Below are 12105 nucleotides of genomic sequence, written 5' to 3'. Positions count from 1 at the left end.
AACCATAAAAACTAACAACCATGTCCATGTAAGGGTATTTGCCCCCCCATAACTCCCTACTTAAATATACCAACTCCGAGATCGCACTAAAGCAGAGAAAGGGTAAAGTTCACCATGGTGACCAAGTGGTTACTTTCGCGGAGCAGAATGATGATGTTCCTGGAGTTCATGCTTCTGTAATTACATAGCTTTCATCTCGCCATTTTCAGAGTCAATGAACTGAGCTGCGACTTTATGTAGGGGAACCATACACACACACATATATACACACACACACACACACACACACACACACACACACACACACACACACACACACGTGTGTGTGCTGCATCAGGAGAGCTACAAAATCCTGAAAGCCCAAAATCTTGAAAGTTCATAATATTGAAAACTCAAAATACTGACTCTCGTAATACTGAAAACACACAGGACACCAGCACTTACTATATTCCAGCACACGTACATACAGAAACATATTACCCTTCAACTATAAGCAGGGGGCAAGCCCCCCTGCACCCCCCCATGTGGGTGGCTTGCCCCCCCCTCTGCTACTTAAATAAATCAACTCCGAGATTGCATTTAGTGTAGTGAAGTGCAATCTTGGAGCCGATATATTAAAGTAGCATGGTGTGGGGGGTGCAGGGGGGCTTGTCCTCTTGGCTTATACTTGCAAAAGAGTAATATGGTTTGTCTTTTATTTGTTTCTGTATGTGTGTGCGTGTCTGTGTATATGTATATGTATGTGTATGTATGTATATATATATATATATTATATACACACACTCATATATATACTAATGTATATGGTGTGTGTGTATTGTTAATAAAAGCCTCAAAACAGTATGAAGGAATCCGACAGATAAAACCACATACAATTTTTCATAATACCCACCTTGTAAAAAAACACAGCTTCTCTGTAATTTCCATTCTGATCGTTGAGGACGGCTAATTTAGCAAATCTGAATCCGTCCGCCTCCAAGGCTGTAGCATCCATGAATAACTTTTTCAGATCCCTTTAAATTGTGAACTGTTGACCAATTATTATACCGTGATCTTTAATTACACGGAAACAAACGTTTAAGGCACTTCCTGTACTGGGTATCCAACATCTGGCATATTTATCAGTCTGTAGAGAGTACTTGACTCTCAATAGCCTCACAGTTTCTACAACTGCTTTACTAAACGTTTAAAAATCGCAGGCGTACAAGAGTAAGTTTTAATACATACAAGTTCACTGTTGCAGCTGTCACTATACACAACGTTGCTGATGTTTCGCTTCCTGATAAAGCTGACGAATCGAAACTTTGACAACTCCAGCAGAACATAGTGTCACTTCCGGGCTTAACTAGTAGGCGTGGTTAGGGTGATGCTGCTAGATACGTACTGTGTAATCAGTGTTGAACTTTACATTTTTTTCTCCTGGCAGTCTTTTTACTTTCGGTTTTGTTCCAAAAAAGTTATTTCTCTTATGCTTGCTTCCAACTATTCTGTTTCGCGAGAAACTCCAGCGATTATGAGCACAGAGATCCCTTAAAGTAGTCTGCAGTTTAAACCGCATTTAACGACGTTTTTGAAATGTAGGGTTACCGATCAACCTTTATGCAGAAAAGTTCCTGTGAATAACGTGGAAAATGGCTATTAATGTCCTTACATTTTTAAAGACATTCCCTGAAATTGTTGCATAAATCGAATATTTTGAATGTGAAACCTTTTAACGTGGTTTGAAACACTGCAAACAACTACAAAGGCGAGAATTTATTTATTTTAGCAAATAATGAAAACTGATCCTTTGCTCTTGGTGTGGGTATATTTTTTCCAGCAAAATCAAGTTTCTGTAAACGATGTCCCACTTTGGATATCTGAAAAAGTGTCAAATACTATTGAAATATGGGGAGAACAGAGCATCCAAGGTTTGTCCATTGTAGGACATAAGTATGAAAAGTATATAAAACAGGAATCAGACATATAAAATACGCACAGTTCAAGATGTTATGCAAACTGCCATACCTTAATGTTTTTTAAGCGTCCGGAATTATTGACAAATGAAGGCGTACATTGCATGAGTATATTCAGAATTTCTGTAGATATTGAGCTGTACAGATTATTAAAACATGTCTTAAATGAGTAGGAGAGACATTTTGAGAACAGTTTCTTTCACAAAGCTTTACTTTGATAAACACAGCTGTTTTTCTTTATACGGAAATCAAATAGCTGGCAACAAGTATTGTACATCAAGAAAAAATATAATCAAAAATCATGCCAAGTTTATAAATTGAAAACATTATTCAGTGAAAGAGGTTCTACTTTTGAGCTTATTGACAGTATTTTTATGAGATCCAGAATGATAGAAAAGAATTATAGAAAAAAGAAGTTTTGTCTTAGCATAATGTTCCATCTGTGTTGTAGATCTTTGTTCATTCATTACAGATAGGACCTCGTTTCCATCCTCGGAACCGATACGGCCGTTTCCCAGCTCGCGCAAGCCAATAACTCTCAGCTAAGATTTTGCCCACCCTAGATAAAAGATGTAGTAATAGAAAAAATAGTAGGAGGCTCTGTCTGAGCAAATACCATAACCAGGAGTTCCTAAAGTCCACCAGGAGTCCAGGCAGAGGGAAGGCGGGTGGGAAGTAATGAATGAACAAAGATCTACAACACAGATGGAACGTTATGGTAAGACATAACTTCTTTATCTGATGTTGTAAATCTTTTTTCCTTTATTACAGATAGGACCGAGTCCCCAGCTATTTGAGTCCTGGGTGGCCCTAAGGAAGGATATTCCTGAGCACCATAGACCCAAAAGATGCTCGTCCCTTGGAGGCCAAATCCAATTTGTAATGAGATATATAAGTGGCTGCTGCGAATATATCATACATAGAAGCTCTGGAATGAAAAGCTACAGAAATAGCTGTAGATCTGGTAGAATGACCCTTTATTCTGGAAGGTAAGGATAGCTTATTCTGTGGTAGATAAAGGTAATGACATTTCTAAGCCAAGAGGATAAAGTCACTTTGGAAACAGGTTTACCCAATCTGGTTCCTGCAAAGGCCACAAACATTTGTTTTCCAGAAAGATTTAGTCCTGTCCAAATAACAACGAAGCTGCCGGTGCACATCAAGGGTGTGCAAAAGGTACTCCACTCTATTAGAATGCCTTGGGGAAGAAAATGGCAGGTCAATAGATTGGTTAATGGAAAAGCCAGAAATGACCTCGGGCAAGAAAGAAGGGTCAGTACGAAGGGACACCCAATCCGTGTGGAAGATCAAGTAAGGACTCTTGACACTCAAGGCCTGCAGCTCAGATACTCTTCTTGATGAAGTGAGTGCTACTAGAAGTATGGTTTTCCATGACAAAAATTTCAAATCACATGAATCAAAGGGCTCGAAGGGTGAACCTGTGAGAGATTGGAGCACCAGAGTCAAGTCCCAGGGTTCTAAGGGAGGCTTGACCAGAGGTTTAACATGTAATGTTGTGTCTTTCAGCTTTTCAACTCCGGTCCGATAATGATTGGCAGTAGATTTTTATGTGCCGAGTTGCCGGCCCTGACGCACAACCTTCAACAAAGGTACGCCCATTCACGCATGTCTCCACACAGAAGACGCTCTAGCTGAGAATCAAACAGGACGTCTTACTGTGAGGCGACAACGCTACCGCAGCATCACCACCGCAGTAATACTCCCTTCGAAAAGGTCTTACATAGGCGGTGTGACATAACTGAAGAATTATCAAGACCATTATGAAAATTGGCGATACCTGCTAAATGTGCAGTGATTGTTGAAGCTGAGGTTCTTGCATGTAAAAGAGTAGTCAGGTATTGTAGGATCTTTTGAATATGCACGGAGAAAGGGTCTAAGTTCTGTTTTTTTGGCCCAAATAGAGAACCTAGTCCATTTATTAGAATAAACCTTTCGAGTGGAAGGTTTGTGTAAGGCCAGAAGAATTTCACGAACAGGAGATGGGATGTCAGGCAGCCTCGCAATCATTGGAAGTGGAGTAACCACGCTGTGAGCTTGAGACTGTGCAGGTTTAGATGTATCAGTCCCTGAGGATGAGATAACAGGTCCTGGGAATGATCCAGGATCCAAGGGCTGTGAATCAGATGGGGCCATAGAAATGGAAACTAGACTTGACATGGCCAGTAGGGGGCAATGAGGATTACTTTGCTTTTCAGCCTCTGAGCTTTCTGGGAAAATTTTGGAATGAGGGGAAATGGGGGAAAGGCATACAGAAGACTCGGGGGCCAATCGTGCATTAGACCATCCCTCAGTGGTTCCCCCTGAGGGGGGATCAGGGCAAGATAGCTTCTGCATTTGTAGTTTAGAGGGGAAACAAATAGGTCACAGCAAGGCTTGCCCCAGAGTTGGAAGATCCGGTCTACTGTTACAGGGTTGAGGGACCACTTGTGAGGCATCAGAATGTTCCTGCTCAGATTGTCCGCAATAAGGTTGGAGCTGCCAGGAATGTGCATAGCTATAAGAAAGCGGTTGGAAGCTATCGCCCAGTGCCAAATCCTCATGGCTTCCTGACACGGGATAAGATCTGATTCCGCCTTGCTTGTTGATATACCAGACGACTGACATGTAGTCTGACTGAATTGCAGTGGTCCCCGAGGGTGGGGACACATGGAACGCTTGCAACACTGAGAGAGCTGCCCTCAGTTCCAGGACATTTATGTGCAAGTTGGCCTCCATGGGGGTCCAGGTGCCTTGGACAGTCTTTCCCTGGAAATGCCCCCCCACCCTAACAGTGAAGCGTCCATGGTCACGGTGGCCGTGGGTTGGGGAAGGCAGAACGGCCGACACCAAAGATTAATTTGTGGCTTCATTCACCATAGCATTTCTTCCTTGCAACAGTTTGTAAAGCATATCATGTGGTTGAGTGGATGAGTTAACAATGACCATTGTGTGGAAAAAAGCCAATGCAGGATTCTCGTGCAGTTTTGCCAGTGGTACTAACGTAATGGCAGCTGCCATGGAGCCCAAGAGTTGCAGTACAAGACGTGCTGGTACATAGGTATGAGGAAGAAGGTCTTGGATTTGGTATCTTATTTTCAAAAGCCTGTGAGGGGGGAGAGAAGCTTGACAGGATGTTGTGTCAAAGACCTCTCCAATAAATTCCAGTGTATTAGTTGGGGACATTTGAGATTTGTCTTTGTTGATTGTAATCCCCAAGTGGACAGCGAGAGCTTGAGTGTAAGAGAGGCTGCAGACTAGGAAATTCCTGGTTGGAGCAGTAAGAAGCCAGTCTAGATAGGAAAACACCTGGAATCCTTGTAGTCGAAGATGAGCTACCACAACTGCCACACATTTGGTGAACACTCGGGGGGGGGGGGGCTGTCGAGAGACCAAATGGCAGTACCCTGAACTGGTAGTGATTGGTTCCCAGCCGAAAGTGGTGCATCCTCTGGGAGCGGTGATCCATCTTTATCTGATAATACGTATCCTGGAGGTCTATAGAGCACATCCAATTGTGTCACCCTAGAAAGGGAGAATGGACTGTACTGTAACCATCCAGAATTTCTGAGGTTTGATAAATTTGTTCAGTAGACTGAGATCCAGGATTGGTCTCCAGTCCCCTGTCTTTTTTGGCACTAAAAAGAACTTCAAGTAAAACCCGGATCCTGTCTGGTCTGGTGGGACTGGTTGGATGACTCTTTTTCTTAGCAGCTTTTCTATTTCTAAGGCTGCTAATTCCCTCTGATTGGATGGTACATCAGGGATTCGTTTGATGGGTCTGGGAGTTAAATTGAATGGTATTTGGTAGCCTCTGGATATTATTCTCTGCACCCAAACATTGGTAGTAACAAGATGCCAGGCTAGTAGACGTAGAGAAAAATGACCTTCGACTGCTTCCAAAGGAAAACAATTGGGATGCTGCTCAGGAGTGCTGGTAGGTATAAGTTCAGCATTTGATTCAGTAAGTTGGGACTACTTGTTGATCTTACTGAAGTGCACAAACTTCTCAGATGCATTTGTAAATCTAATTGAACATCTATATAAAGGAGCATTGGCTTACATTAAGATAGGAACATATGTCTCACAAAAAATACCCATTTTAAAAGGTACAAAACAAGGGTGTCCACTCTCTCCACTATTATTTACTTTAATAATGGAGCCTTGGGCTAATTTGATCAGAAACAGTACTGATATAGAAGGATTTGATATAGATGAAAATACAGTATCTAAAATTCAACTTTTTGCAGATGATGTTCTAATTACAACAGCAGGATCTAACTCTTCTATGCAGTCCTTATTTGATAACATGATGGATTTTAAAAGTATCTCTGGTTTAATATTCAATGAAGAAAAAACTAAAATATTACCAATATACACACGAAAAAATGTCCTCATTAGTGATTTTAGCAAATATATACCCAACTCAGGTCAGATAACATACTTAGGTATAATATTAACTAAAGATATCAAATCTATTATACATAATAATTATAGTACCTGTCTTCTTAATATACAAAATCTTTTCAATAGCTGGAACAATATGTTTTTTACCATGGAAGAGAGACTCACAATTATTAAAATGATAATATTCCCTTAGATATTATACTTAATACAATCAATAATACTTCCACCTACAAAAATAATTATTAAGAAATTGAATTTACTAATGTTAAATTTCTTATGGGCACCTAATAGACCTAGGATTGCATTAAAGAAACATACTAATAACTGGTCTCAAGGGGGCATTTCATTTCCAGACTTTAATTTATATACTATCTCTTCTATTATAAAAGTTATTATTTTGTTAATAGATCAGTCATATGTTGCAAGATGGAAAGATTACTGGGAACTAATTAGTATTCACTTCATGAAAATCTCTTTAACACATAAAAATATTATTGTAAATAACCCCATGTTATGGTTACTAAAAGAATTTTGTACTTCACCCATTACACCAAAATATATAGTTAGTTACCCATTAAACATTATTATCAGTTATCGTAATTTTATATTCATGCATCCTAAGTATAAGGAATGGAATTTTATTCTATTCCCTATAATGTATACACAAGGTATGTTTTTGTCAACCACTTCTGAAAGAACTCTTTTAGTCACAGAGAATGATCTAAAGTATTGGTATCAGTTGCTGTCTGATAATAAAGTAAAACATTTAGACTTCTTAAAGCAAGAATTTGATTTGAGAGAAACTTGTTGGTTAGAAGTTCAGACCTTTAGACAACATCTTATTAATAAAATTGATTTAATGTCTTTAACAGTTAAAGAATCTGTTCCAATACTGATTGATTACTTGATATTAAATTTACAACATAGAGTTTCTGATAAAGGTAAGCTCTCATACATACATAAAATTATCAGAGAAGAAACTCATTACAGTGCAGATACCTATTGGAATTATTTCTTTTCCATTAATGGTGAATCACCAAAACAACAAGATAAGCAATATATATTGGAATCTGCTTATAAAACTACTTCTTCCATTAATTGGAGACTTTTTACTTGGAATTTTTTACATAGATCTTTCTATACACCTTTAATGATGAATAAGATAAATAATAAAGACAACTTATGTAAAATATGTAATGTAGAACTTAATGCTGATTGGGCACATATGTTTTATGACTGTATAAAATTGAAGGAATATTGGAAGTTAATCAATGATTTTTTGCAGGCCCTTTTCACAGATAATTTCATTATTTCTAAATCACTTATATTATTTAACACACCTGTTCCTAAAAGTGTTAAAAAAGTTAAGCTTCCCTTATTATGGTCTATTCTAGCAGTGGCTAGAAAAATAATAACCAGAAATTGGATCTCAGATACCCCTCCTTCATTTAATGAATTTAAAAATGTTATGACTGAAGTGTGTCATATGGAATTGATGACAATAAAATCAAGAACTACTAGAAAAACATCTTATTATATTATATGGGATACTTTACAAAACCTGTTAAAAAAATCTTAGCTTCAATTGCATGACATTATAGTTTAATCAATTGATTTGATTTGTAGTGGATGTCTTTGTAAATACTTTGGTTATTTTATTGAATGTTATAACTATTTCTATTTTAATTACTTGTATAAAATTGTTATGATATTTATTTTGTATGTTAAAAACAATAAACTTGTTTTAAAAAAAGGAGTGCTGGTAGGGTCTGCCGGAGAAAGAATCTCTAGCACCCTGGTTATGCGGACACCCTGTACCCCAAAAAAGGTGTCTTCCTTATGAGTTGCCCCCTCTGCCCCAGGGAGATTGTTCACCACGAGTGGATCCTTGAGATTTCTTGAACCACATCTTTCCTCCCTTCTGGTTCGTGGAATGGAACCTCTGGGGGTTGGAAAAGCATATGCCCACATCAGACAAGGTCTTTCCGTCTTTCTCACTACGTGCAAGTGTGTCTTGTACCTTGGGTCCAAAAAGTGCAGATTCATCAACAAGTGCATTGATGAAGGAAGATTTAAAGGAGTCTGCAAAGTCATACATCAAAGCATTACATCTCATGACACCAGATGCAGAAGCTCGAGCTTCCCCCCTCGGTGGTGTGAGATATCAAATGCATCGAGGAGTTCGAGATGGATTCAAGTGTAGCTAGCTTTGCGGCGACAGTATCACGCACCTCATCAGGCAGTACCCCCACCAATGAGGGAAACATTTTGGAAATTAGCTCTCTTTGGAGGCGAGTAAAGTGCACCAGATAGTTCAGTGACTGAATGTGGAAGGTCGCTGAAGCATAGGTCCGCTTCCCTAGTCTGTCCATGGTCTGGGACTCCCTGTTCGGAGGATGGACAGTGGAACTATCTTCTGCCAGTTCCCTCTTGGTGGCCGCCGCCACGACCATAGAATCAACTGTCAACTGCTTGGACCAGTGGGGTTGGTCTTCAGGTGTAGATAAGATTTTGTCTGGCCTCCGGGGAACAGGTTCTACATTGTCCAGGGCCTTCTAGGCACACTGCACAATTAATTTAACAAGGTCGTCTGGCGGTGGGGTCACCCAGGAAGTAGATGGCCAGGCATGGAAGGCCTGCAGGGACACTGATTCCTCAGAAGAAGGGTTAGAGAACCGTGGGGACCCTTCCCCCCTCATCACAATCAATGTCTTCTGTAATAGATTCCTCCGGGGAATCAAGGTGCTTCCTCTTGTACCATTTCTTCCGGGGTGGCTCTCCAGTAGGATCTTCTGAGGGGGACTCCAGAGAAGGGGTTCCCTTCAAAGGGGGTTCTTGTGACTCCCATGCCTGGGGTCCCGACATAGCGGGTTGGGAGAGGTGCATGCTAGGGAAGGGTTCTGATGCTGATGTCATTGGTGCTGACTGTGAGCCTTCGGAATGAATGGCCCTCTCCATCATCTGTACAGCAGGCCCACTCAAGGAGGGATGGGAGCCCGGATCTAGGAGGACAAACTCAGAACCAGGGTCAACCCCCCCCCCGAAGAGTCCACCTCCAGTTGAGTTCCGAGAGAACTGGAAGCTGTTGGAACCGTGGACATAGATGGTGCCAGCGAGAAAATAGGTGCTGGACTAGGTACCAAGGTAAGGACAGTCCAAGCACCGCTCCGAGAAAGCATCGGCTCCATCGGACCCAATGCAGCAAGGGTGGCCAGTGCCGACAGGGGAATCACTGCTGTCGGAGCTGAGACAGTATGTACCAAAGAGGACATTGGTACCGAGATCAGGGTGGATGCTGGAGGAGGATAAACAGGAAGATGTGGTAAAAGATTCCAAGTCAGGAGGGATGGAAGGTCTAGCTGGAATGGGCAATTCCCTAGCTGCCAGAAGCTGGTCCACAACCCGCACTAGGTGTAGTTCAGAAAAGCTAGTGGATATAAAGGAGGCTGTTGAAGGGGAATCAGGTCTTTCTAGAAAGAGGCTAAACCTCTGCCCCAAAAAAGGGTTGTAAGTTGGAGAATATCTTGTCCTTGGCAGGTATTCGTGTCTTGGAGCCGAAAAAACTGTCGGCACTGTGGTCAGGGATGGTGCCGAGGCATGTACAGTCATTGGAACCGATGTGGGATCCAAGGACAGCACTGAAGTTAGTGGTGCCGAGGTTGGAACCAAAATAGGAGTAAATATCATGGTCGGCACAGTGGGAGAGGACACAGAGCCTGGTGCCGAAGAGGTCTGCGCTGTGAAGCACAGAGCCGACTCAGTTCTGTAACTGACGGAGATGCAAAAAGTGAGTGACTCTGTTTTTACTTATGTTTTTTGGTCTTAGGAGGGGGTGAGACCTCCAACCCAGATAGAGCCTCCAAGAAAGGTGTCTTGAGTAAACCTTTTAAAATAAGTTTATTCTTACTTTCTGATAGTGTCAGATTACTAAAACTAACACAAATGTCATAGTCAGCTTTAATATGATCCACACCCAAACAATAGACACAATGGCCATGTGTATCTGAGTTAGGCATCTTACGTCCACACTTGTCACACTGTTTAAATCCCAGCTTAGCTTTGTCTGACATGGTAAGGCAACAATACTATCCTATAGAAAAAATAAGGGAGAAAATACCAGTAATGTTATTTTAAAGAATACCAAAAATATTAAAAAAAATATTAAAAAGGAAAGGCTTGTCAAAGACTGGAGAGAGAGGGACAGTATCAAAAAAGGTAACAAAAAATAATTATCAAGGAAAAGGGTAGGAAATAGGCTTAGGTTATAGACAGTGAGAAAAGGCTAACTTGACTAAAAATTTAGTAATTTTGAAGAAAAACTGTCATAAAATTAACAATTTTCTACTGTGCTTTGAGAGAGATGGCAAACATGTCTGACTAGGAATGCAGCAAAAAAGATCTGGAGTAACTAGGAGATGGGCATTAGGGGTAGGTTCTTAGCTGAGAGTTTTTGGCTTGCGAGAGCTGGGAAATGGCCATATCAGTTCCGAGGACGGAACCAAGGTCCTATCTGTAATAAATGAACAAAGATTTATAACATCAGATCCTATTTTATATGAACATGAGGATAGCCGGCTGTAGGCATAGGCCAACTAGGCGGCTGCCTAGGGCGCCGTTCTAGTAGGGGTGCTTTTCCAGTATTTATTTGGTGTAGGTAGACCAGGATGGGGGCACAGGTTGTGTGGTGGGGGCACCGTGGAGCCCTTTTGCCTAGGGCACCAGTTGACCTAAGGTTACAAATATGACTATAGACCACACTAATTTTATTTCAGTGTTTTTGGTGTGTTCCAATGTAGATGCTAATGGTCTGAAATCTATCATTCGAAACAAGTGGATGATTTTTATAGGGTATTCTTTCTCAGTCAGTTTTAGTGGTATGAATGGGCAAAACTTAAAAGAATCTGTTGAAAAAAACATTGACAGTGTCAAGCTTAAATATCAAGGCATGAACACGTTTATTTACAAAAACTGCAGGTGATGTAACTTTGTATATGGTTATGAGACACTTGATTTAATGACATATAGTGCAAAGGACTGGTCTTCATTGTTTGCCAAAATAAATTCTCACAATTTTAGAATATGAGTTGTTTGCACTGTTTCAAATATGTGCCAGGGTGAGAAAGTGACTGTGCTGCTTGTTCTTCCTGCTGTGCTTTTATGATGGTAAGACCAACCAAAAGCTATACATGAGAATTACCAAACACTTTGGCATTATAAAAAGTAGAAATAAAAACAATGCTGTGTGTAAGCATTCTGAAAGCTGTGCAATTTTAAGTTCTAATTTTTAGTACTTGATAGCATTGAAGGTAATTGTAGGGGTAGTGATATTGGCAGTCACTGGAGGTTTAGAAGTGCATTGGCAGATTTAACAAACCTCTTGGTTTAAATGATTTAATAATGTGTTTTAAAATCTAAACCTTTAGGAAGTGTTTGTTTTAACTCTCATGCATTTATACTTACACATGTTATACATTTATTCTCGCATATATTGGCGAACAATACATTGTTTAAGACATTTAATTTTCACTTTGATTTTGAAATTATCTTGATTGGTTTATTTTGTTCATATTATTCTACTCCACTGAATGTTTTAATTCTGAGTTTATGAATGTTGCTTGGTTCTGATGAAGTCTTCAAAAGACAAAAGCATTTACCTGAGTCTGAATAAAGTATTCATTTGAGTCTTGTGCCTGGTCTGCTTTCTTCTTTTACTAATTCTTCAGATTAATTTTTAATATTTGCTTCT

The 12105-nt window shown here is 40.2% G+C and overlaps 1 protein-coding gene across 1 annotated transcript in view; it reads right to left on the bottom strand.

Annotated features, from left to right (window-relative positions):
• Positions 1-1322, bottom strand: part of CAPN7 (calpain 7) — a 1011285-nt gene extending 1009963 nt beyond the window's left edge. The window contains exon 1 of the mRNA XM_044064001.1: positions 893-1322. Coding sequence (XP_043919936.1) covers positions 893-994 — 102 coding nt within the window. The 5' untranslated portion in view covers positions 995-1322. The remainder of the gene's footprint in view (positions 1-892) is intronic.
• Positions 1323-12105: the final 10783 nt, after the last annotated feature.

Source organism: Protopterus annectens, chromosome 2.part2 (genome assembly GCF_019279795.1).
Source record: "Protopterus annectens isolate FY-2018-M chromosome 2.part2, PAN1.0, whole genome shotgun sequence".
Classification (NCBI taxonomy): domain Eukaryota; kingdom Metazoa; phylum Chordata; order Ceratodontiformes; family Protopteridae; genus Protopterus; species Protopterus annectens.
Note: the sequence above shows the minus strand (reverse complement) of the source record. Positions and strands in the feature narration are given on the sequence as shown.